This window comes from Diadema setosum, chromosome 9, assembly GCF_964275005.1.
Source record: "Diadema setosum chromosome 9, eeDiaSeto1, whole genome shotgun sequence".
Lineage (NCBI taxonomy): Eukaryota > Metazoa > Echinodermata > Echinoidea > Diadematoida > Diadematidae > Diadema > Diadema setosum.
The window spans coordinates 14496010-14522435 of NC_092693.1; the positions used below are offsets into that span (position 1 = coordinate 14496010).

At 38.8% G+C, this 26426-nt stretch overlaps 2 protein-coding genes across 2 annotated transcripts; both read left to right on the forward strand.

The window, feature by feature from the left end:
* Nucleotides 1-768: 768 nt before the first annotated feature.
* LOC140232872 (somatostatin receptor type 4-like) lies at nucleotides 769-1937 on the forward strand. The gene is made up of 2 exons (XM_072312984.1): nucleotides 769-1189; nucleotides 1495-1937. Exons 1-2 carry the CDS (start codon nucleotides 769-771, stop codon nucleotides 1935-1937), a joined length of 864 nt encoding a protein of 287 aa, XP_072169085.1.
* A 10173-nt stretch (nucleotides 1938-12110) lies between these two features.
* LOC140233111 (sodium-coupled neutral amino acid transporter 7-like) lies at nucleotides 12111-22771 on the forward strand. Its single transcript, XM_072313225.1, has 7 exons — nucleotides 12111-12370; nucleotides 12918-13116; nucleotides 14874-15012; nucleotides 15713-15866; nucleotides 16608-16870; nucleotides 19820-20019; nucleotides 22168-22771. Exons 1-7 carry the CDS (start codon nucleotides 12128-12130, stop codon nucleotides 22338-22340), a joined length of 1371 nt encoding a protein of 456 aa, XP_072169326.1. The 5' UTR covers nucleotides 12111-12127; the 3' UTR covers nucleotides 22341-22771.
* Nucleotides 22772-26426: the final 3655 nt, after the last annotated feature.

The following is a 26426-nucleotide window of genomic DNA, read 5'->3' on the forward strand; positions in this document are numbered from 1 at the left end:
GGGTTGCTTGTTTGTTTGTTTGTTTTTCCACAGCGTAAAGTGTATTGTGTCGACATGGATGGCTACGGAAAACATTTTTTTATACCACAAGATAACACTCTCCTGGGCCATCATTTCAATAAAAGGGACATATTGAGATTTGAGAATGACAGATAATACTTTTAACTACTTGGGATATAACATGGATGGTTTCCCGGGCTTTAGTAAGACAGCCTCACTAATGGTAAAGGTGGGTATAATGTAACGTTATACATTTTTTGGATTAATCCATTTTAGGAGATCCATCGGAGAGCAATTGGTTGACTGGAAGTGGAATTTACGTCTGATTAGGAATCTCAGCGGAATGGAATAGTCTATACTTCCTCTAAGTGTAAAGTTGAACATATCCGTCCAATCAGAAGTAATGTAATTTGATTGCTGTCGATCGCCATTTCAAGACACACAATAAATGCATCCGTGTATCTTTCCCTGGAGCATCGGCGAATTCTAAATGTACTGCCATGATCTTCACTTAAACCTGAATATCGAGACTGAAGTATCCACTTTTCCGAGATATAGCAACAGCTCAGTTTGGTGACTGCCGACCGCCACACGCCACCTTCCAATATACACAAGAACATCAACCGCGCGTCTTTGCCTGTAGAGCATCAGTAACAGGTGTTGTTACTATTGGAATCTTCACTTAAACCTCCAAGGGATTGAAATAACTAATTGTCAAAAAAAACACCGACTTGCTTGAGTGACCTCCGAACGCCACACGGTCCCATCATGGCAAGTCGTCGGCTCGCTGTCGGCGGGATCGCCGTCGGGTTGGGTGTACCGGGCAACCTGCTCATCGCCGTCGTCTTCGGCCGGCGAAAGGAGAAAAACGCAACGGATGTCGCCATCATCTCTCTCGCTCTCGTCGACCTTTTCAGCTGTCTATCGTTGGCGACGAAAGCCGTCGTGCACCCGCTCCACGGTCCCGCTGACTGGACATGTATCGTCATATCCATGGTGGCGCAGACAAACCTTTACTCGGCCCTATTCATCACCCTTTCACTCGCAGTGTATCGCTACGTAGCGGTGTTGCATCCTTTTTCCCGAATGGTTGTGGCTCGAAGGGCGTGGCTCATCTCCGCTGCTTGTGTCCTCCTTGCAACCGTCGTCCAGATTCCCCTCATCTTCACTGCAACCTCCAAGAAGCAAGGTGACATCTATGCCTGCAACACGTACGGATATGATCCGAAGGCGCGAAAATTTTACGTCATATTTCCCGCGCTGATTTTCTTGCTTTCGCTCCTCGGTATAATTATTCTGTACGCTAGAGTGTACAATACTATAAGAGAACAACAAAACAAAAACTCCGAGAGAAAATGATAGCAGGTAACGTAACTGTTTCAACCATCAGTGCATCCCTAAGTAGTGGCGCTAACATGGATGAGACCCCAGTCATTTGTCAATCAAAAGACATCTCAATCGCAATTAAGACATCAGATTATTTGCTTTCACCAGATGACACAAGCATCTCCTGTGTTGGTGGCAGTGACGAGAACAAGTCTAAAACAGACCATGGACTAGGGGAACTGGTCGGCCCCAACGCCGTTGTGAGTACAGCACGTATTCCACCTTCAAGTGCTTGCGACAACAAACCGGCTGGCGTTCTTGCTACCAAATCGGTTGCTAAGCAACGGCGTCAAGCGGACCACAAGACAACCCAGATGCTGATGTTCATCACTATCATCTTTTTCATTGGTTGGCTCCCGACCGTGGCACTTCGACTGATCCCCCCGGATTCTAAGCAGGGTTTTGCCAGGCGTGTGCCCCTCGCCCTGACCACAATTAACGTCCTGTTGCAGCTGAAAAACTTCAATCACTTCATTAACGTGTTCGTTTACCTGATCTTCAACCGGAAATTCCGCCAAGGATGTGTCGAATGTCTTCGGTGTGGACAATAATCGCACTGCCCCGTCTCGCCCGACGTAAAGGAAAGATTATGTTCATCAGAAAAGGGAATCACGTCGTCGCCTTTCAACAAGCACATTGTGTGTATCATTATTTAACATTTCTTGTAGGACCATACCAATTCAATATAGACGTAATAAGAATAATGGAAACTCGTGTTTGCTTGTTTTGGATGCGAAGGCTGCAGGACAGTGCTATGATTATTACGCTTCGTATACCTGCTTCAGATGAAGCTATCAGAATGGGGATACATCTATCATGTAAACAACAAAGAAGACCATCTAAATCTTTATTTTGCCCAACGATCGTTATTAAGTGTACTATCGGCAGAACTTGTATTTGTCAAAGAGATTTCGCAAGATACTGTAGGGGTTCGTATAATACGCACCAGTCTTTCAGGCTTTGAGGAAATCGCGGTCACGTGCATTGTAACGTCAGTATTGAATACTGGCGGGTACGCTCTTCTCTGTTTCCTTCTCCTTTTATTTCTCTTCATTTCCTTTTATTTTCATCAAAATATTCATAAAATCATCACTAAGTAGCACTATTCATTTTCAAAATAGGTGAAAAGGCACATGAGATATAATGCTATGAAGTAATTTCGAAATTGTACGTTTAGAAATGTGTGTAATGACAAAAATAATGTAAAATAACAATGAATGTGTGCTACCTGTGTACCATGTGGCAGTAGATACCGAACATAACTGATGATAATAAAAATCATCCAAACCTTTGATCTGAAACTGTTTTGTTGACGCAATTAAACAGTCTCAATTTTTGCCTTATTTCTAACGGAAATCTACGTGACACTTACAAATCGACAAATCACTATGTCGACATGATTTGTTGATTGCGACTGTATATCTTAGTGTCACTTTTGATGGGCGATGTTCGTTATTTCGAAGGTTCGTTAATTTGAAAATGGAATAAGGTTTATTAGTACTGAACTTTTGGAATAACGAACTTTTTTTTCGAATTTTGATAACGAATCTTATTTAATTTTCGGTTATTAAAGCAACCTTGGGAATAACGAGCCGTAATCATTTAATTGACATACACGTATAAACATAAAATACCGGGCTTTTCAACAGTCTTGGTGGAATGAAAAGTCTCCGTCAACAAAAAGTATCACCTCATATATAGCGTCACATACAGTGATGATGCATACACAAATTTAATTTGAAAGAGCACGTTTCACACTATCATCTAAAGTTGTTTTTTTTTTTCTTAATTCTTCTCATGTTCACCATTCATCGCGTGTATCCCAGCATTCTCCTGTTGACTTGCTGGGCAGCGGTAAAGATCTGATTTATATACCCTTCATAAAGGCACCTAAAACTAGGCTTGTGATAGGGGGTATTCCCCTCCCACACCCTCCCCCAGCACATTTCCCTGAATATCAGTTTATATTTTTCTTACCCTTTTGATAGGAAAAAAAAGATAGAATATCTCACCCAAAAGTGTGCACCATATTATCTCTGAAAATGCACAATCTCCCTCGTGTAAGAGAGGGTCCTATCCCCTTGTCACCCCTCTCCCCGCATATTTCCGTGAATATGAATATTTCTTACTTTTTTAAGAAACAAAAATCGAATATCTCTCACCAAAGGGGTGCGACAGATCTCTGAATTTATAAGTCTAAAAATGCAAAATCGCCCTCAAGTGGGAGAGGGCCTGCCCCCCCCCCCCCCCACACACACCACACACGCACCCTCTATCGTTACTTTTCCCTGAATATAAATGTTTCTTATTTTTTTTTTGATAGAAACAAAAATCGAACATTTAACCGTACGTGTGCACTGGATCTCTGAAGTACAAGTCTGAAAATGCTAATTTTCCCTCGTGTGAGGGTGGGGGTATCCCGCTCCCACACTCTCCACCGCTGGGTCGCTCCGCACTCTCGTATCAATCATCTTCAAAGTCTTGCCCCCTCCTCCTCGGCCATCATTTAGACTGGATCGATGTCCCTGTGGATGATTGTTTTAATTTACTGAAGACAAGAAAATTCAGAAAATCCGATAAAGAGAAGGAAATACGTACTACATACAGAAATTAGTATCCATATTGCTATTCCAATCACTTCATTCATTTATTTTCTTTACGTACATGACGTATGCACATGGCACGCATGTGCGCATCATTGGCTTGCATTATAGTTGAGAAATATTCACTCTCTTGAAAAAAAAATCTTGTCATCCGCTTCAATAAACATCAAGCATTCTGTTCTTTTAATTCTACTGCTTTATTCAATTCAGCTTGGACATGATTATAGTGTAAGAAATTAATGTAAAATAAAGACTATGACTGTTCATCTTGAGCGTTGAACTGTCTTGTATTTTCTTCCTCGTCTGGAGTGAATGTTACATTATCCTAGTGACGCAATATTATACATTATATGACGAATGCAGTTCATTTTTGTGTATGGGTAATGATTTTGATTTCAGAAGAGAGTGTGCCCGGGGAATGTGCGTTTGAAATGATTCGATTCCCTGGTTCAGATTGGGATATTATACATACGTTTCATCAAAAATACTTTCGTTTCTTTGTCACTTTGTTTCTCGATATTTGAATTGCATGCGGTTTTACCCTATATATACGTATGCTAACACGTTCAATGCTGTTTGTATACTAGTATCAAGGAGGTTGAAGAGATGGAGTAACAACAGAGTTATTACCGTTGATCTATGTTCAAAGCCGCCGCTCAAAAATATTTGAAGCATGCGCCAAACAGGATCTGCCGCGCCGATACCAAGACAACTGACTCGTGTCTCATTGCATAATCACCAGCCACTTTCAGAGGAAGATATTGTCTTTGTGATGGTAATTTACTTTTCGCTATCCCTTCTTATAAAAGGTAGGTGGTACAGACATGAGGATGCGCGAACAGAAATTGAGGGAAAATGCTGAAATGAAGATGAAAATTACTCGACTGGGCATCATTATGATGGCACTAATCTGATATACTATCAATAAGGAATTATACTTCAAGAATTATCCAAAATGCTTTTAATGGGAAATTAAGCCAAAAAGTGAAAACACCAGCTTTCCAAGATGGTACAGTTTTAAACATTTTCACATGATACAGCTCTGATTTCACTTTTGTGCAAATTTGGAGGGAATTGACTTTTGTTTTACATGCTTTTTCATTTAAGTGAATTTCATTTTATTTAATGAAAAAATAGGCAAAATATGGCCAACATTATGATAACGTTCAAAATAAATCTTCAGATTGCTCAGCAAGACTGCGGCGTCGAACTTCGATTATCAAAGGCACAAGTGCACCTGTGGAATTCTTTTGTACATCAATAGAAATCTGACAACTGTTTGAATAAGTGCAGTGGCGTATCTAGGGGGGGGGGGGGCAAGGGGGGCACGTGCCCCGGGCGCCACTCCTTGGGGGCGCAAAAAAAAACGGAAAAAAAACGAAGAAGAAGAAAAAAAAGGAAAAAAACGAAGAAGAAGAAGAAAAAAGAAAAGGAGAAGAAGAAGGAAAAAAAAAAAACAAAAAAAAACTCGCCCGGAAGGGGGGAGGGAGAATGGTGGGGGGGGGGGGGGCAGAAAACCAAATCAAACAAGATAAAAACAAAACATGATGACAAAAATGACAATGACAATGTTTATTGTGTTCACACAAAAATTCCATGTTCTGTGAGATGAAATACAAAAATTTTCGGCTCGCTCGCTGCGCTCGCTCGCCAAAATTTACATAAAAAAGAAGGTAAGAACAAAACGTGATGATGACAAAATGACAGTGTCTATTGTGTTCTCTCATGGTCATTTTATATTTAGCAGGAAAAATGTTACACGGAGCAGCGACTGCAATTTCATTCGTTCTGAAGCGATCGCCGATTGGATCAAAAGAGGACGCCAACGGTTTCGAACATACGGGGGGAGGGGGGGGGGGGCAAAAAAAAATCAATAAAGATAAGAAAAAACGTAATGATGACGCAGAAATATACAAATTTCGGCTCACTCGCTCGTACTAATTTAGAGCATTTTTTTTCAAGGCCTCAGTTTGTTGGTATAAATTGTTATCTATAAGGTCGTCACTATAATTGTGAGATTTAATAAGCAAAAAATGACAAGAATTCCATGTTTTGTTAAGCTGAAATACAAAAATTTTCGGCTCACTCGCCAAAATTTATATAAAAAAAAGATAAGAACAATACGTGATGATGACGAGGACATATACAAATTTCAGCTCACTCGCGCGCACTAATTCAGAGTATTTCTTAAAGTCCTCAGTTTTTTGTATAAATCGTTGTCTATAAGGCCGTCACTATATCTTGATTAGAATTGTAAGATTTGGTAAGCAAAAAATGACAAGAATTCCATGTTTTGTAAGCTGAAACACAAAAATTTTTCGGCTCGCTCGCTGCGCTCGCTCGCCAAAATCTATCAAAATTCATTACATTTAAATCACCCTCAAAAGATCCCTTTTAAGTGCTTGAAAAAAGCATCATGTGGACTTTGTTTAAAGTCCCTACCGGGATGGTGTTGGGGTTGAACCACAGAACTCTTCTGTGGGTTGAACACTTTTTCAGAAAAATAATTAGGGGCGCAATTTTCGTGCTTGCCCCGGGCGCCGTTTTCCCTAGATACGCCACTGACTGGGTAACAGCCAGTTGGAACTCCATGTATAAAACCTCCTTGCTAGTATGAAGTATGTGTCTTTCAACAGAAAATGCATCCAATGTGATATCCATGCCATCCCGAACGTTGCGTTTCCAAAGCGAATTTTCTGCCAGAAGTTTTTCTTTTGCTTAATGTCTCTTTTTACATGAGTGATGTTCGTTATTCCGAAGGCATGCGTATTAATCCAAAAATGAAACAGGGTTGGTTAGTCCGAACATAGCTATGGCGCTATTCCGAAGTTTCGTAAATACGCAAATGAAAGGAAGTTCGTTATTCCAAATTTCGTCGATCTTAAAATGAAAAGGGGATGGGTACCAATAAACAAATTTTAGAATTAATAACCTTATTTCGTTCTTGGATCTTACGAGCTTTCGGTGTATAGCGAACCCACCCCTTTTTATTTTCAAATTAACGAATCTTCGGAATAACGAACCTTATTTCATTTTCGGATTAACGAAGCATTGGATTAACGAACTGTTACCATTGAATAGACATAAACGTATACATAGAATACATAGAAAAACGTATACATAGAATACATACATACGAGCTTTCGGTGTATAGCGAACCCACCCCTTTTTATTTTCAAATTAACGAATCTTCGGAATAACGAACCTTATTTCATTTTCGGATTAACGAAGCATTGGATTAACGAACTGTTTCCATTGAATAGACATAAACGTATACATAGAATACATAAAAAGTCTCCATAGACATAACAATCCATGTATCACTTCACGAATACAGTAATTTGATGATGCAATAACAAATCTAACCTGAAAGAGCGTGTGTCACACTGTCATCTAAAGTAAAGTGTTTTTATGCCTCCGTCGTCGGAGGCTCTATGTTTTCGGGTTGTCCGTCCGTCCTTTCGTAGTGAATTTTGTGGACAGTCAGGTCAGGTCAGGTCACACCCGTAGCAGTTCTGCCGTTGGGGCACTGAGATGTCCTTCTCCAGGCTTCCTTATCCTCCACCATTCTCACACAGATTTCCACCGGTTTCTCCGCCCATCTTCTCACATCATCCACCCAATTCCTCTTTGGTCTTCCTTGAGCTCGTCGCCCATCCACAGTGTAACTTATAAAAACCATCCTAATGAAATTTGGCATATAATATGTATGTATAAATGGACGAATTTGTGCCTAACTCTTAGGAGCATAAAGCTCGAGGTCAAAGTTCAAGGTCAAATTATCAAAATTTCACTATCCCCCCCCCCCATATCCCATACAATGCCTCATGGAATTTTCTTGAAACTTCGTGTATACATGTGTTAGCCACTTAAGATTGTCTAGAGAAAGTTTTGGGCCATGGGATAAAAGGTCAAAGGTCAAGTGAAAATGCTAAAATTTAACTTTTTTCTCCATATCCATGACCCCGTTTACAGTGCGAGCCCTCCTTCATTTCAGTGTAAACGCGCAAAAGGCCAAATGCGAGGCCAAAATTGGCCTCGCATTTGGCCTCGCTCTGGAGGTGGTCTCGGCCGCGGCCGAGCCGCGCCCGAGCCCGGCCTTTTCTTGGTGTAAACGCAAACTGGGCCAAATGCGCGGCCAATTGCGCGGCCAGTTTTAGTCTGGCTTCCAAACCCTCTGCCTGTATCTTTCGCTGTTCAGGATATTAACCCCCTCAACGTCGAAAACTAGTATAGTTTAAGGTGGTTTTGTCCTGCAAAGGATTTTTTCCTTCGGCAAAGGCCTTTGCCCGAACGGCGACTTCGTCGCCACGGAATTCAGTTGGCAAAGGGTCTGAAAACCAGACAATACCAAATTGCGTTAGTTTACAAGCAGAGCGCCACTACGACCAAATAATGAAAGGTTTGAATCGAAAGCGCGGCCGAGCCCAGCAGTGTAAACGGACAAAATTGCGAGGCTCGGCCGCGCAATTGAGGCCGGGCTCGGCCGCGGCCGAGCCCGGCCCCGCACTGTAAACGGGATCTTGGACCCTGCTCAAGGAATCTGCGAAACTTTGACCTTGACTTTTGACCCCATGACCCAAAAAGTCCCAAGAAAATCACTGACAAGCAGTAAACATGCATAATAATGTACTGAGTGACTTACTATGAAACTCGTACATCGTGCATGTACGAGTGAGTTTCTTGTCAGTGAGTTTCTTGGGACTTTTTGGGTCATTAGGATCAAAGTTCAGGGTCAAAGGTTAAGGTCAAATTCTCAAATTTTTTCTATTTCCTTATTACATTTTCAGATTAACGATCCTTTTAAAAATGATTTCAAAATAGAACATGTGAATTCGTTTACAAAAAAAAACAAAGAAAAGAAGACAATTGTGAGGAATAGGTTTGCCCCCATATCCATGCAAATGCCGACAAAACAATCCTACAAAACTCAAAAAGTAGATAACCCATCAGGACAGATACTGCGTCTGTTATCAATATATTCAAGATGTCATCAACGAGTTAAGTGTGCAATTGTCGCTATAGCTTTGGTATTTTCGGCAACAATGTCGTTTTCCGAAGGATAAGGACTGAGGTAATGTCATCGGTAGAGTCAAGTGAGAAATTTGTCAAAACAGTCTGACACTGTTGTGAATGTATTGTCATCGTCGTCGGTTTTTGTTTTTGTTTTTGTTTTTGTCTGTTTGGGGGTTTCTTTGTCATCAAACGACGTGCGCTGGAGTTCAGACATTTCACTCGGGTTTGTGCATCCTCTTCCTCGTCATCGTTCTTGTCATCATGAGTTTTTCATTCTAACTTGTCTTCGTCAAAGACTGATAAAATGGGATTATTACAGACTATGATCGAGACTAAATATCAACCACCGCACGGGAAACGTCGACAGCGGAAACGCCTTCGACAGAACTCCAACGTGATGTTGCTCAACTTCGTCCTCTTGACTAGTAATGCGATGGTATACTGGGAATCCCAAACAGCTCATTGTCATTAATTCAACTTAATTACTGCACTGTAGAAGCTATTGATGCTTTTAATAACTCATATTGATTACCATAATTATGAAACATCATCTCCACATGCATGCAAACTCCAGTGGGAAATCGGTGTGTCAAAGTGGCATTGAAACAAACTTTAAAACTGCATGGGTTGCTTACAGGACATCATTATGTGCATGTCCGCGCATTAATTAATCCTTTAAGTTTACATTTATAATAAAAGAGATACTAGAATAAACGAGTTAATAAATGTATACAAACGATGACAGCTGCTGGCTAGGTATACCATTGGTTTTCCACAGCGTTCAAGTGAAACAAAGCATGTCGTTGAATTCGCTTCGAAATCGTCGTCTGCAAGAATGCATGGAATCATGGCATATCAACTGAAAATACTGTAAGACATAGAAAGAGCAAAGAAACTATTTAACTGTTTATATATATATATATATATATATATATATATATATATATATATATATATTATATATATATCGTCGATGGGGTGACAAGACCTCGTATCTCAAAAATGTCAAATGGCTTAATGGTCAAATAATGGGTCAAGTGATATCTTGGCCAAATCCCAACTGTCTTACTCCAAAAATGAAGCCACCATGACATGTCAAAGGAAAGGCTTTCCCATTCACTACAGTGCTTTGGCCGCCATGTTTTTTTGCTCTCCTGAACATTTGTCATTTTTGAGATACGAGGTCTTGTCACCCCAGCGACGATATATATATATATATATATATATATATATATATATATATATATATATATATATATAAAGCAATACCTGTAATATGCTCACCATTATGATAATTTGGCACAGCTTCTGGTTTTTCCATCTCTTTGCCATCTGAAACTTTGCATAACATAAGAAAGCAGATGTTCCATAATGTTGTAATTTGTCAAATAGGAAAGACAAATGTATTTAGTGCCAATGTAGTTCTTTACATTTTGATTTAAATTAATTGGCTTTCACCAGTGGCACACACTTCATAGTCCAAGTTACTGAATCACAACATATCTTGTTCGAAATAAAGTAACAAATGCAAGATAGTGAATTCATACTGATCAGATATTTCTATCATTATTAAGACACATTGCACCACTGCCCCATTTTATAAACCGTTATAATATGCTCATGAACGATAGATGATTATGAATAAGTATTGGCATTGATGCTTTTTCTCGTGAAAAATATCGTCGAGATAGCATACACAATTCTTTAAGGCTCACAAGACGGGAAGACACACAAATTGCGAGAGACTTAACCAGCAGAACAACATTAAAAAAGATGAAAGCAGAAGAGAAATTAAGTACTACTATACTCGATCATTTCCAAACCCAATAGAGAGAGAGAGAGAGAGGGGGGGGGGGGGGGACGCGCAGAAGCACACGCACGGGCGGATCCAGGAATTCCGTAAAGGGGGGGGGGTGCAAACAATGTGGTGCTTCTTCCGGGTTTCATTTCATTTTTGCGTTTTACTTCTTTTGTTTTAATAACAAATAAAGAGGGGGCGCGCGCTCGTGCGCCCCCCCCCCCTCATCTGCCACTGACACGTACGTGATTACTAATATACGTCACAGGAGCATATCAAAATCATTTTTAGGTAATCTGATCTCTCTTCTGTTAGAAATCATGAAAGTTGACGTTTCTAATTATTTCTCGTTTTAACATAACCTCTTGTCACTTTTGCATACAGTACGGCCTACGCTATAGATGATTTTTTTTTTTTCGTTTTGTAGCCGATTGGCCCACACCTCATCATTAAAACTATAAATGATAGTTTTCGCTAATAAGTACCACTTCATGAATTTCGTCAACTTTCAAACAGACATGTTCTGTGCCCTAAAACGTGGATTTGTTCATTCCATTTGCGGGCTCCAAAATTGCTTGCTGTCAACGACATCACTGGTGATATCTTGGAGGGAGAATCGTAAATAATAATGAGTCATCCGACCATCTGATGCGCTGAAAGTCACGTGTCTCCCCGTAGTCACATGACTAGCACCGTGCACACTACACTCGAAAGCTTTTATGTGCACCACAGCTCGTAGTGTCAATGTCATGTCAGTGGTGCTGTTGTTCCTACTGCGCTGTTTCTACTGCCGGTATACGGGGTATTTGTCACCCGGACTTCACTTGAGCAGTGAAATTCGACCTCGCCAACACAGTTGGATGTTCGTTCTGTGTACTAATACCGTCTATGATGTTGTGACGCCCAAAGACAACTCTGATATATATCTATTTAACGTTGCCGTTGTCGTTGGGATGGGTGGGTGTCAGAAGTGCTGCTTAGTGTGGAGCATGCCATTGCAAAACAGACAAGACCTGTATAAAATTTAAATGCTGTAAACTTTACTGAATTGGTAAGTCTGCTGAAGTGTAGTAGACCACTGTACTTCTCTTACTCTTAGTCTTAGCCCGACCAGACGCCGCGTGCAAGAGAATTGGAGTGATATGTGCACGGGATGAAAAGCTGACCGAGACTGCCTACTTTGTACATTTACTTGAACTCATTGTGCCGAGGAGAGAGAGAGAGAAAAGAGCAAATCACTTCCAATGTTTTTGACGACAACTTTGTGTGGCAATATAAAAGTAGCTTTGACCTTTATTTACTAGAGAGCTGCTTCAGCTTCAGGATGAGCAATAAGGTTCTCAACCTGAATGGTGTCAACGCCGCCCCAGATGGATACGAGTCGAGCGAGAGCCAGTCCCTTCTGGGCAGCGTGTCCATCCGGATGCTCCCTGCTCCGACTGGTGAGACGTCCATCCTTGGAGCCATGTTTATTCTGGTCAATGCCTGCATCGGAGCAGGACTGCTCAACTTCCCCTTCGCATACCAGGCAGCGGGCGGCATAACCATCAGTATCATCTTGCAATCAGTAAGTTGTTTTGCAGCTGCCGTCGTTTAGAGAGGACTTTATTGATTAATCTGTGCTGCAACTTATAATGTATGTTGCGGGAATTATTAGTAGTAATGTAAATTTTAAGGATTTCCTTCTCAACATAGTGTTTGTTTGCTCATTTGTCATTTAAAATTGTGACCAAAAGTGTACACCACTGAAGATTTTTACAGAATTCAGATTCGGTTTGAGACAATATATAGATTAAATATATATTATGGGGTTACTACGTTTGTAGGAAAGTTTTATGAGAATTGAAAAAAGAATAGTCAAGATGTCCTTAAAAGATTGGGAATATATTTTAGTGATTCTTGGCTCCAGTGAAATGACTCCCCCTTTCACTGGTTGATATAAAAGTTGCAGTTTCTATTCAAACTTCTATCAAATTCAGAAGCCTTGAAGAAATCAACTTGAGGCAGCCCAAATTGACAGTGCAACTAAAGCTTGTAACATGAGGTTTGTTTGTGCATTGACTTGTCGATTGTAATGCATGTCTTACATACCTGACTTTGTATTTGTTCTTCAGGTCCTTGTTGGGCTCATTATGGCCACCCTACTCATCCTCGCCCTGTGCTCCGACGTGAGACAATCTACCTCCTACCAGGGTGTGGTGCAGGAGATGTGTGGCCCCATCGGGCGGCTGGCCTGTGAGCTGTGCATTATCGCCTACTGCTTTGGCACCTGCATCACCTTCTTCATCATTATCGGAGACCAAACAGATGGGAGTGAGTAGACCGGGAGAAGATCCCTTCATAGTTGAACTCTCAGTGGACATCCAGAGGGCACTTTTACTCATTTATTGCCAAGTGATACACCCACTGATCATATACGTGAATGTAATTCATACACCAAAATGTAATAGAGGGTGTACTACATGTACCAGTATTCAATAACAGGCCCCTTCTTCAGAATGTGGTGAAAGGTTTACATGTAGGCAAGTTGGGCTGGAACAGAAAATCAAGTGCTACCATTCAATTAAAAAAGAAAAGAAAAAAAAAAGATAATAGAATGTCAAGTGACAATCAAATATGTATTGGAGTCTTTATTATTATTATTATTATTATTATTAGTTTTTATTATTTTATTATGTTATTTATTATTATTATTATTATTATTATTATTATTATTATTATTATTATTATTATTATTATTATTATTATTATTATTATTATTAGTTTTTATTATTTTATTATGTTATTTATTATTATTATTATTATTATTTTGTTCAGACCAGCAGTCATAGGCATACAGTGTATTACTGAAGTGCATGTGTAGAAGACAAATGTTAGATTTTGTTGTGTTCTCATGTTTACTATCCAGGAAATGGTGGAATATTATAGATAAAGGAAAAGAGCCTCTTCAAACATACATAAACAGGTACTTCAGAGAGCAGTTGGTACAGGAACTTCTAGAGAGGACAGTTATACTCCACATTTACCGATATTCCCCAGGCTCTATCAAGAATAGTATGATATACTTTGATTTTTATCTTGAAGGTGCACAAGCATACAGAGTGAAAAAATATATATTGCAGTTGATGTAACAATACCACTAGTGAGCAGTTGAGGTCAAATTAATGCAAATTATACCTTTGTTTGTGTACTTTGTACTATGATCAATACTTTTTTTTTTGTTAAATTGAAATTATGCGAAATGTTTTTGAATGATGTATCATTCTAATCAAAGCATCACAATCAGATTACTACCACTGACAAATTGTTTGCGCATATACATTTTGATTTTTTTTCTCTTTTTTAATACTGCCAGTGATATAACAAAACAAAAAACTGCTAGTCCCAAAGATTTTGTTATGCAGGAGTTGCCAGTATGTGGCTACAGCACAGGTTGGTATCTCTTGCTTTTCATATTTCAGGCATTCTAAATGAGTGCCATCATGCAGTCTCCAAAATTCAGAGCCAAAATACACATCTTTGCCAATATTTTCTCACATGTTTGATTAGATTTGGAAATGACAAACACAGGATATGCTACTCTAAAACATTCACTCATAAAATGATTGCACAGCCCTATTCTCAGCATATTTCTTGCATGTAGCATAATATGCATTTAATCTGTAAGTTGTAGTGTTATTGCATTATTGCAGAGAACGTAATCGTTAGAGTAATTTTAAACTACAAATGAAGAGAGATACCAAGGTGAACACAAGTCTCCTGAACTTTCCATAGGCAAATGATGCATTGTGTGTATTGAGTTATCAAGGCAGTTTTGAGCTATCATACTGACATGCTGTGGTACACGTGAGCGATTACGCAAAAATGCGTGTCCATCCAGTGCAGACGTTGTTTATCGCACTTTGTTGTTTGCGCATATACATTTTGATTTTTTTTCTCTTTTTTTATGGGGGGGGGTGGGTCATTTTTTGTTGTTAAATTTGCTGTTACCATAGAATGAACTGTTATGTTGATATCATGCAGTGGTGTTAACATGCAAATGGCAATTTCAATTTTATGTCTCTTCACAGTTATTTCATACATCGTCAGAGGGGATGAGGAAGTGAAGGACTGGTATCTTGACAGACGTTTCACTATCACATGCTGGGGCCTTCTTATCGTCTTACCGCTCTGCATACCCAAGAAGGTTGACTTCCTCAAGTACCCAGGGTAAGCAAGCTTCGGTGTCCTTCAAGCTAACTTGTCCGATTCGAGACCAGTGGTTGGACCACACGACACCTTTAGAGAGAGGCTTGCGGAGTAGGGTGAGAATATCCAGTCCCACCCAGGTGGATACTACAGACCAGGTGGCCTGGAGACGTTGGATCTAATGGGGGGGGGGGGGGGGGGGGATGGGCATAAAGTGATCTCAATGATTCAATAAATGTTGTATTTTCCTGCACCCTTCCAATTCTCATCCAACCTAACCTTTCATCGTATTGACCTTTTTTGTTGTTGTTGTTCTAGGTCTATGCTTATTATGTGGGAGAGAGGATCCTGACCATGAAATAAGTACCTGGGTACACCCAACACTGGAAACTTCACACATCATGTTTAGTGTCATCAAAAAATAAAATCATGATGGCATTTTATCAGTTATGCTGTGCTACGTACATGAACTAGGATGTGGATTCAATCTATAGATTCTTGTATCAAATTGTTTTATTGCAACTGATTGACAAATTGCCCTTTGTTGATGTTAATAAGCACAAATTATTTATAGTTAGTTTGATAGTAATAGCCATGTTGAAAACTCATGGACGTGCATACTTGAGTTATGTCAATGAAGGGCTCTTTGTCAATCAGTTGCTATACTACATGGATCTTGCTTGTATCTTCCTACTCTGTTTCCTTCCACCAAATCATACAGGTCTGTAGGTGTATTGGCATCTCTCTACATCTGTGCTGTTGTCATTATCAATTATTTCTCATGGAAGCACACGCCCAGTGAAGATCTTGTCACCAAGCCGTCGTCATGGACGCAGGTCTTTGTAGCCGTGCCGACTATATGCTTTGGTTTTCAGGCAAGTTTGTCCGTTTTTATAGTAGGCACCATTTCCTCTGCGACAGAGCCACTGTGTGTGTCAATGATGTTTTCTGCTGTTTGATTTGAAAGAAAGGAAATTTCTTTGTGTAAAGTGAATGATCAGTATGCTATAGTTTGCACTGAAGAAAAAAAAAAGTCAGTTAACCCATTGAGGATGAGTCCCGAGTATACTCGGGCAAGTGTCTGTGGGAAATGCATGTTGTAGTAAAATCAACCCGTCCTCAACGGGTTAAAAGATTTCATTGAAGAATGGAAATGTAGAATGGCTATGCTAATGCATTCAGCTGTTATTTCATCTTCAGCAGCACCTAAACCATTGTTTCTGCCTGTTCTTATGAGATTACAGAGGCAAAATTTATGTGAATGTTTAATTAAAGACTTTCCATTATACTTTGCTAACATAATATTTTATGCTTTAGGAGGTTATAAGACATTTTTGCAAATGGTGAAATCATGACTAAGAAGAGTTAGCAATTTTCCACTGTAAACACGGTATATAGTGGTGTACATATACAGTGTATTTTTCATTTGTGTAAAAGGAGGCAGTGTTTTAGTATGCTTGTGATTTTGTAATAATCAAACTTCAAAGTGTGCAAAAGAAAGTCTGCCACAAAATGTATAGCATTTATAGTGAATTAAAGATGGAAAAAAAAGAGATATAATTTTAAAAATTATTTTGAAAGAATCATTCTTGCCTGCTGTACTCACTGTCCTGCAGTGTCACGTCAGTGTCGTGCCGGTGTACTCCAGCCTCTACAACCGGTCCGTCAAGAGGTTCGCCCGCGTGGTCATTCCCGGCCTCTTCATCAGCTTCACCGCCTACACGCTGGCGGGCATCTTCGGCTCCCTGACCTTCGGCAGCAACGTCTGCTCGGACATCCTGGTGTCCTACCACCGCAGGGAGGTGACCGTCATGATCGCACGCTTCATGGCCCTTGCCAACATGCTCACCACCTATCCCATACTGCACTTCTGCGGCAGGTGAGGCCACTTACATCTGCGGTCCACTTGCAGACCTACGTGTGCAGGCAAAGAGGCTGTACATACAGCGCTGTGTCATTCATGCACACATTCGTTCCTGCGTTCACTCCTCGTTACATGTTCTGTAAAAGAGAAATTCAGATGCAGCTCAGTACATGCAAAATATACACAGATTGCATGAGTAGATCTTGTTATGAAAGTACTGCCATAGAGATGTCCGTTCAAAAAATAAAAATTGTCCTTTAGTGATTGCTTAGGTATTATTTTCATACTTTCAAACAGGCAGATTTGACTGCATACTGCTGATCAGTGTGCACTGCGTTTGTATGTGTAGAGACAGCACTTTTGGCATGAAATGGGTCTTTGTATAGTGTAGTTGCCCTTTTCATTCTCTCACCTTCTAACACTATGGAGTTACATACAGTGTTCTGTGCACTCCCATTATAACAAACATGCTTGTAGTGAAACCAACGAAACTCTCGTTACAACGAAGTAAAAATTCAGGTTCCAAAATGATTGTCTGTGTATCTTTATGTACTGTTTTGTTCGGCTATGATTAAATTTTGATATAACAAAACAAAAAACTGCTAGTCCGAAAGATTTTGTTATGCAGGAGTTGCCAGTATGTGGCTACAGCACAGGTTGGTATCTCTTGCTTTTCATATTTCAGGCATTCTAAATGAGTGCCATCATGCAGTCTCCAAAATTCAGAGCCAAAATACACATCTTTGCCAATATTTTCTCACATGTTTGATTAGATTTGGAAATGACAAACACAGGATATGCTACTCTAAAACATTCACTCATAAAATGATTGCACAGCCCTATTCTCAGCATATTTCTTGCATGTAGCATAATATGCATTTAATCTGTAAGTTGTAGTGTTATTGCATTATTGCAGAGAACATAATCGTTAGAGTAATTTTAAACTACAAATGAAGAGAGATACCAAGGTGAACACAAGTCTCCTGAACTTTCCATAGGCAAATGATGCATTGTGTGTATTGAGTTATCAAGGCAGTTTTGAGCTATCATACTGACATGCTGTGGTACACGTGAGCGATTACGCAAAAATGCGTGTCCATCCAGTGCAGACGTTGTTTATCGCACTTTGTTGTGTGAAAAGATCCATATGCTTTTCCAACACCCAATTCAAAATTGCCATTGTTTCTTCGATGTGATAAACTTTTCACCCAGGGGAATATCATGTGGCATTCTTATCTCTCACCTTTTCTTTCCTTGTCGCTCTTTGTCTTTCTCTTCCCTATCATATCTACCACTTTCAGGCCCTCCTGCTGTGTCACTAGACCTTCTCCTGTTTTTCTTCTTCTTCCAAACTTTTTAGCCCTGCATGGGTTATTTTACTGAATCCATTCCAGCATTTCACAACTCAATATCTAATATCTTCAGTCAAGACCCAAAGTTTTAACGTTTCTCTCATTTTCATGAGTGCAAACAAACGTTTGAGTGACTACCACTTTGTATAACATTTATTTACAAGTACAGAATAAATGTGTCACTCATCTTTATATTGAATATTCAATAATTTTTTTTTCTTCATAATGTTTGAAATTGGAATTTTGTTATTTAGTCTCACAAGATCTTGGTTATGTCTGTCTCATCTCATAACAGCTGATTTTATTTTGTAACATGGACCTGGCTTTTAAATACACGATAGGCAGTTCATGGTCTGCAGGAGTCAATTTTATATATATTATGACTGGTAGGGAAGGGCACATACTGCATGATCAGTGGGAAAGTATGAAATAATATTGAAGGACTTATAACCTCCAAGGAACTATCGCATTTCAAACTCAGAGGTTAGAACGTTCTGTTTATTTCCTCCAGCAAAAGTAACCACCTGCTGTTGCATGAGTTCAACCAAAGTAGCTTGAGACAGATGCATACATTCAACTTCAATTTTCTTTTGTAGTCATTTCTGCAGCAGCACCAACAAGCCAACAGACAGCTAACTAGCTATGCAGGAAGTATTATTAATTAAAGGCATCTGCAGTTTGCGCCTCACTTGTGCAGTGCGTAAGGAAATAGCATACCAACATTTTTGTTATGCATTGACGCCTTCATTTACCAATTGATCGCTTGAGCATGTTTTTCTGCCCCGGGAATATTAGCAAGGATTTTTTTGCCAAATGGAGACTCATACAAATAGCAGGCAATCACATGGTCATATCTATCTACCGAGAGTTGATTGCTGGCATGTGAACAACCCATACAATAGTTGTACAGTATTGCTCAGTGGTAAGATTCAGAAGAGTCCAGAAAACGTTCAACGATGCAGAATTATGGCGCATACGCATTTAGGTTCTTTTCCTCTCCAATTTTCTCTCTGCACTGTGAAGAAAAATGTAATCATTCGAAACCTAATTACGGAAATAGTGTACAGGTTCAGTATATTATAGTGTATATTGGCAAAGAATTTAATTGTGTACTTTGCAAGCACTACTTCCAATTCACTTAACCATGTGACAATAGATTCTTGCAGGTGAAAAAATGCAATCCATGCATTATTTTTAACTTTGCAAGTATTGTTGGAAAGTATAGTACAGGTATATTTATATGATGTACGGTGTAGTGGAAAAATAAAACTTTTTGCGGCATTGAAAGTTTCGTGCATTTCGCGTAACCAGGAACCAGCGCGAAAATAAAAGCATGCAAATATATTTGTTTGCCATATGTTTCAACAGTTGATTTCTTGATTCCATGGAATTAAAAGCACGCGAAACTCTTTACACCCGGCTGAGCGCAAAAAAACTAATCGCACAAAAATATCCACTTTTACAGTATATGTGTGAATGTGGCTGTGTGTGTGTGCGTGTGTGTGCAACATACATACAACTACTTACCTGGTACACCTTTTCATCTTTGCATTTATACCACAAAATTCTTATGTCTGTCAGAATAATTTGTTTCTGCAAAACTTGCCAACAGACTTGCGGTGGACACTATGTTCCAATCTATCATGAAGAAAACTGATGAGGAGTGGCGTTTCAGAGAGAAGAGGCGGCGAGTGATCGAAACGCTGACGTGGTTTGTGTTGTCACTGGTGCTGGCGCTCTTCATTCCTGACATCGGTGTAGTAATATCCGTCATCGGTGGGCTGGGTGCCGTCTTCATATTTGTCTTCCCAGGTTAGGTTTTTTTGTCTGGCTCATTAGAATTTCACTTTACTCTGCATGCGTTTGCTTCAATTTAGGATTGTGCAAGGCAGGATATCTTTTGCACAAGCATTGTCATGGTTACTACTCTGATCTAAACAGAATCTTTAGGATACAAGTTTGTGGTAACTAACTTCTTGGACTCTGTTTAGTAGTCAAATTCCTCATCTGTCTCTTATATTATTGTAAGATTAGATTAGATTAGATTTGACTTGATTTGATTTGATTTGATTCAATTTGATTTATTGGTTTCTGTAATTGCAATTTTTATTTATTTTTATTTTTATGCCTCCGCCACAAAGTGGTGCCGGAGGCATTATGTTTTCGTGTTGTCCGTCCGTCCGCATTCGTTTACGCAATAACTTGAGTAATATTGACTAGAATTTTACCAAACTTGTTCCATGTATAAAATATGATGGGGTAATTACTTGATTAGATTTTGGGTGAAATCGGCCTAAGGCCAAAGGTCAAAGGTCAAGGTCAAATCATGAAATTGTATCCGTTTACACGATAACTCAAGACTGGATCGAGCAAATTTCACCAAACTTTGTCCGAGAATGATGTATGATGGGACAATTACTTGATTAGTTTTTTAGTGAAATTGGACAGAGGTCAAAGGTCAAAGATCAAGGTCAAATCCTAAAATTTATCTGTTTACGTGATAACTCAAAACTGGATGAAGCAGCTTTCACTAAACTTGGTCCAAGGATAATGTATGATGGGGCAATTAGTTGAGTAGATTTTAGGGACATTTGTATGAGGTCAAAGGTCAAAAGGTCAAGGTCAAATGCTAAAAATGTTATTTCCCCTATATCTATGCAATGCCCAAATTTATTTTCTTGAAACTTAGAGTAAACATGTACTCCTGCATAAAGATTCTCCAGAGAGAGTTTCATGTCATAAGGTCAAAGGTCAAAGGTTAGGTGAAAATGTTATAATCACTTTTCTCGCTAATGGTTCAGTGTATCTTCATGGAACTTGGTACATACGCATGTACTGACTGGCAGGGATTATCTAGGGAATTTAGGGGTCATGGGTCAATAGTCAGGGGGTCAAAGGTCAAGGTCAACTCCTCAAAATTTTACTATTTCCCTCATATACTAGTATATGCAATGCTTGCATTATTAGTTTTAAAACTTATATACATGTATTACCTAATGGAGATTCTGTGGGAAATTTCCAGCCAGAAGGTCAAAGGTTAAGGGTCAAAGGCCAGGTTTAAATGCAAATAAAGTCTATTTTGTACTGTAATTACACTCTTTCTTCATACCTTGGTAATTACTCAATGCATAAACTTATAAAAGGGTTGGTCAGAAGTCAAGTAAAAATCCTCAATTCCCCAATATACGTGAACCTGCACTCTTAGACAATTATAGCAAACCCAGTTCAAGGAAAGTGAAAATTCAAGATATTTCTGACAAACCTGTCATTTCAATATTTAGCCAGTTATGTGAAACTGTCATCACACATTGTGAAGACATTGTAATATACACCTGTTGGGAGAATCATGCATTATGGCGGAGGCATCAGTCGCCATAGCGACATTTCTAGTTTTCATCATTTTTTTTTTTTTTTAACAGGATAATGACAAACTGACCATTCACCACTTTCCTGTAGGCTAAGGTTGTATATGTACCTATTTCTGAACAAAACTACGGATTATCCTTTGGAAGCGGGCAAAGTACACTCTCTTTCCTCAGTGTGGGAGAATTACCACCTGGTTTTTATCAGGGAATACTCAACTGATTAGTCACCTTCCATTTGCATTCTAATCTGTCCCTTTGTCAAGTTGTATCTTTGAAAAGAGCGTATAGGCAACTCATGCGGAGAGCAACGTGCTCAGATTTTACATGAAAGAAAGGAGGGGAAAAAAAAATGTGTGATGTGTAGTGCCCCACTGTATGTACATACTCCTAGTGCCTGAAATCAAGGGCCAAATATTTCGATTTTTGGCAATTTGCTTTTATGAAGGAGATATTGAATAATTTGGGTTTTCAAATGACAAGAAGATTCATGCGGAATTAGCATCTGCTTTGGACAGATAGCATCACAAAAAGTTATCTCATCATGTGATGTTTGCCATAAGTCCCATCATTCAAACCTCCATCTTTTTTTTCCCAGGTCTATGTCTAGTCCAATTCGTACTTCAACATTCCGCGGCGTCGCCAAGGAAGCGATGGTTCCTCATAGCCTTCGGGACTTTCCTCCTAGCGCTCGGAGTCTTCATATTCTCCGAGAGTTTTATCCTGTCCATCATGAATGACGTTTCCGGCCAGGGCAAGAACATCTGCTGAGAAACTTGCGGCCGTCTCGTGCAAGTGAGAGCAGTGTGAAGGCATTACGTAAACCACTTTTCTGTATTTTGAAATGACTGTGTGTGGCATTATCAATGATATCAGGATGTGAAGTTATATTTTTAACTACTAGTAGAACAACAGCAATGCGGTCACATTGGAAAATTCTTGCATTGAGTTGATTTGAATGCGACTGATTGACAGATTGCCCTCCATCAACATAAAGAAGCACAGATTAAGTTTTAAAAGTAGCCATGATTAAAACAATCATAGGCATACACACTCGGGTTTCACTACTAAAACATTGAATAATTGGTGCTCATTTTACATTGATAAAGGGCAATTTGTCAATCCAATGCAACAACAATGCTTACCTCTATGTTCTTGTTGTGAAGGTCAACATCTCTTTTGAACCAGTGAAGACTGGTTATTAGATCTCAGTTGGGCAAAACAATTGTTGAGACCTTTTTTTTTTCCTGGCATGTGCTCACCTTTTGTAATTAGCAGTTACCTTGAATTCACACCACTCTCCCCCAAGAATTCCTTAATGTGGAGTCTATGATCTATTGTGCCTTTTGAGAAAAGGTCGTCAATAAAAATATGCTAGATTGTAAAAGTGGGTTGTGTAAGTTTACACTGTCCAGTATGCATGTGTGTTTGTGTTTGTGTTAAAAGTACTAGAAGTCTTGAAGAGACAGGGTCATTGCTATAAGATGAAATGAAAAAGCACACTTTAACAATGTACAGGAACAAAAGGATCACTTCCTGCACATTATTGACATCCAGAGGTTTTAGTATTTGTGTGTTGTGGTTGAAAAACAAACAAACAAATTAACTGTGGGAGCACAGTGATCTGAGGCTGCTTGTTCCAGTGAGCTACAGTTGTGCACATACTTCTCCAGCACCAAAATATGCCATATAAGACAAATTTGCTAAAAATTCAGAGGGCTTATTAAAGAGGATGTTGCATACAGTTATTATTATTATAATTATCATTGTTTTTATTATAAAAAGTGTGCTGTTGTCCGCCTGTATGCATGTAGTGTGTGATAGATTGCTCAGTTGAACGTAGAGGCAATGGCTACACAGAGAGTCCATAAAATGCACCACTCCTATTTCTCCATGTGGGTCGTCATTACAAGTGTTTTTTTTTTTTTTTGTCCTTTTTTTTTGCTGGTCTGTCAGCTTTTTGAGGCAAGGCCCAATACCTTGTAAACATCCTTATCATACTCGTAGTCTGTGGCAGAAATAAGTTCAGAGAGAGCAGAACATTTTTGCTTTTGTACTGTCTATTTTGCATTTTATATTTAGTTTTGATGTATTCTTTAAGCATGAAGCAGGTGGAATCATCACACGTTTATCTTTGGTTTTGTCCCATACCATGAAGGTATGGTACTAGAAGGAAAATGTATGCATGCTTTTGTTTTCCCCCACTTCAGTTTAAGTAGGTACGTTTTGTTGTGATCCTCTTTGATATGAGCTGTCTGAAACTAACGTCTCTCGTGTAGTAGGGTGGGATTACAGGATAATAAGATATGCTCACGAGGCTCTAGGTGGTCTTTATTGAAGGCTCATAAGTCTTATATTAAAGGTGTCATTTAGAAGTCTTCTTTTTCTGATGCTGGTTTACTTTGTAATTGAATTGATAAATCTAATACAGGACAGAGCCATTTGTTTTGTTGACATAAGATTATTGTCTTAGTCCCACTGAAAGATGATAAAAGCATGAAGCACACACACACAATTAAAAAACTGCGTACACATGCCAGAAAAAAAAAAATCAAATAAATCATCCACTTCTTATTGGTGATTGTGAAAGCAGCTTTTATACTGATGCCATGAGCAGGGTATGGTTGATCTTTACTGAACACTTCGGAGGCTCTTGCCAAAAAAAAAAGAAAAAAAAAGAAAAGAAGTTATCATAATAGCTTTCTTTGTTAAAAGTTTTGACAGGGTTTTGGTCATGATGAAACTCATCTTAAACATCTAAAAATCTTCTTACATGTGAACTAACAGTCTGCAGAAACATTTTTCTGTGTTTTATGTTTCCATGTAACTGTATTTCCTCAATGAAGAGGAACTATGTCTTGAATGAGCTATTTCAGCAACTCAAGCATCCAAGTGACTGCCTTAGACACCACAAAACCCTCTTATGTTGTATCAGTTTTGAAGCAGTCTTACAGTGTAAGTAAACTGTCTCAATACTTGCATGCTGAGGATGAAAAAACAAAATCTGCATATGATCACTAATACACAAATCAGTAGAGGGAAGCATAATTTATTAAGATAATAATGATAAGTCATTTTTATCTATGTACATTGTACACTGTGTTAGGTCGTTATATTTTAGGCCTCCAACCAGTCTTCTCAGTTTTGCGTTGTATACGGTTAAGAGTATGTATCCCATCTTTGAAACCATATATTTTTACAAGGTTTTACAGGATAAATCAGCCATTTCCAGTAGTTTTAGGCACTCCTTAAAAATGTGCATCTACACTGCAGCATGTCCATGGCTGTGATAGACAAGTCTGGAAAACATTTCTTTCATATGAGGTTGTCCTTTGAGAAATATGTAATTGTCTTTACTTTTTCTTAAATATCCTTTATTTTTCTTCCTGTAAGTAGAATATTCTCTTGCCATGCAACGTAATTGATGTAGGAATGTTATGCATCATTTTTTCAGTCATTCTTTCATTTCATTTCATTACATCGAGAAATTTTCTAATACATGTACCCTTCCCGTTAAAAGTCCATGTTTAGTTTACAGTAAGGTGGCTAAGGTACTGGATATTGAAAATGATAGTTGCTCTCGCATTTGTAGGTTTCAAATATATATGAAATCTTCAAAGATGTTGGTTATTTTCAACAACGAAACAAAGTTATTCCATCCATATGTATGTGTATGTTATTTTTGACAAGGAAACAAAGTTATTCCATCCATATGTATGGATATATACAACTTCATAGATGGATTTAGTCATGCACTGATGTGTAGTTGGGCATCAGTTTCTCTTCACGACTCAGAGTTTCAGATTGTGATTAAAATGAAAGTTTGCCAAAGATAATTTTAGATGGGGAGGGGACCACAGGGTGGGGAGAGAAATGTTGAAGATTAGCTGTGACCTGCTATTATGATTATGAACTTTCAATTTTTCAAATGAAAAAAGAGTCATCATCTTAAGAGCAATGTTGTGTGTTTATTTACAGTGTTGGTAGTACTGGTGGCTGGTTTAATACATGTATTTTGTATATATTTTGAAGGGACCATAGCAGTGTTTTAAATGGCAGTGGCCACTACGATGTATCTCATTTGGTTCTATCAATCTCATTTGGTTCTATCAAATTACTTATATTTATAGATCTATTCTATTTTTAGGTCAAAATGATGTGGTATATTGATATTGAATGGAGAGGCCAAAGCACGGGTAAAAATGTCAACTAAAAATTGGCCCTACAGTGAGTGCAATGTTTATTGCAGGTGCCATGATCATGAGCAGAAAACGGGGAAGAAATGAGGTGAAATTCTGAAAAGTTGATAAGTGAAGACTGAAAAATAACAGAAGATGCTCTTTTACATATTTATTTGTGCAATTTAAATGTCTGGAGATGGCAGAGCCATAGACAGTTATACATATCAATTCATGATCTTTATCTTGTTTGTAATCATGTGTAATTATGTTCTGGTTAAAATCTGTTTGTAGGCCTATTTGTTGTATTGAATTCATTATTCACTTCTAATACATACCTGTGACACATTTCTTCAAATTTTATATGTTGGAAAAACATGAAGGTAAAAAAGTAAATACATTTTTTATATAACTATCCAGTGTGACTTTGTTCTATTGGATCCCATGTGTACATATTGTGTGGCTAAAAGTAGTTATTGCATTTTTTTAAAATTTTGATTTCAATGTGTGTTTGTATAACTGTACTTCATTCTCATGATAGTAAGCAAATAATCAACGTTGGTGAAGGTGATGGGACAAACTATCACTTCCGAGGCGATCTGGATGTAGCTATCTTTCCGAAGCGCAGCCAAGGAAAGATAGCGTACACATTCAGATCACCGAGGAAGTGATAGTTTGT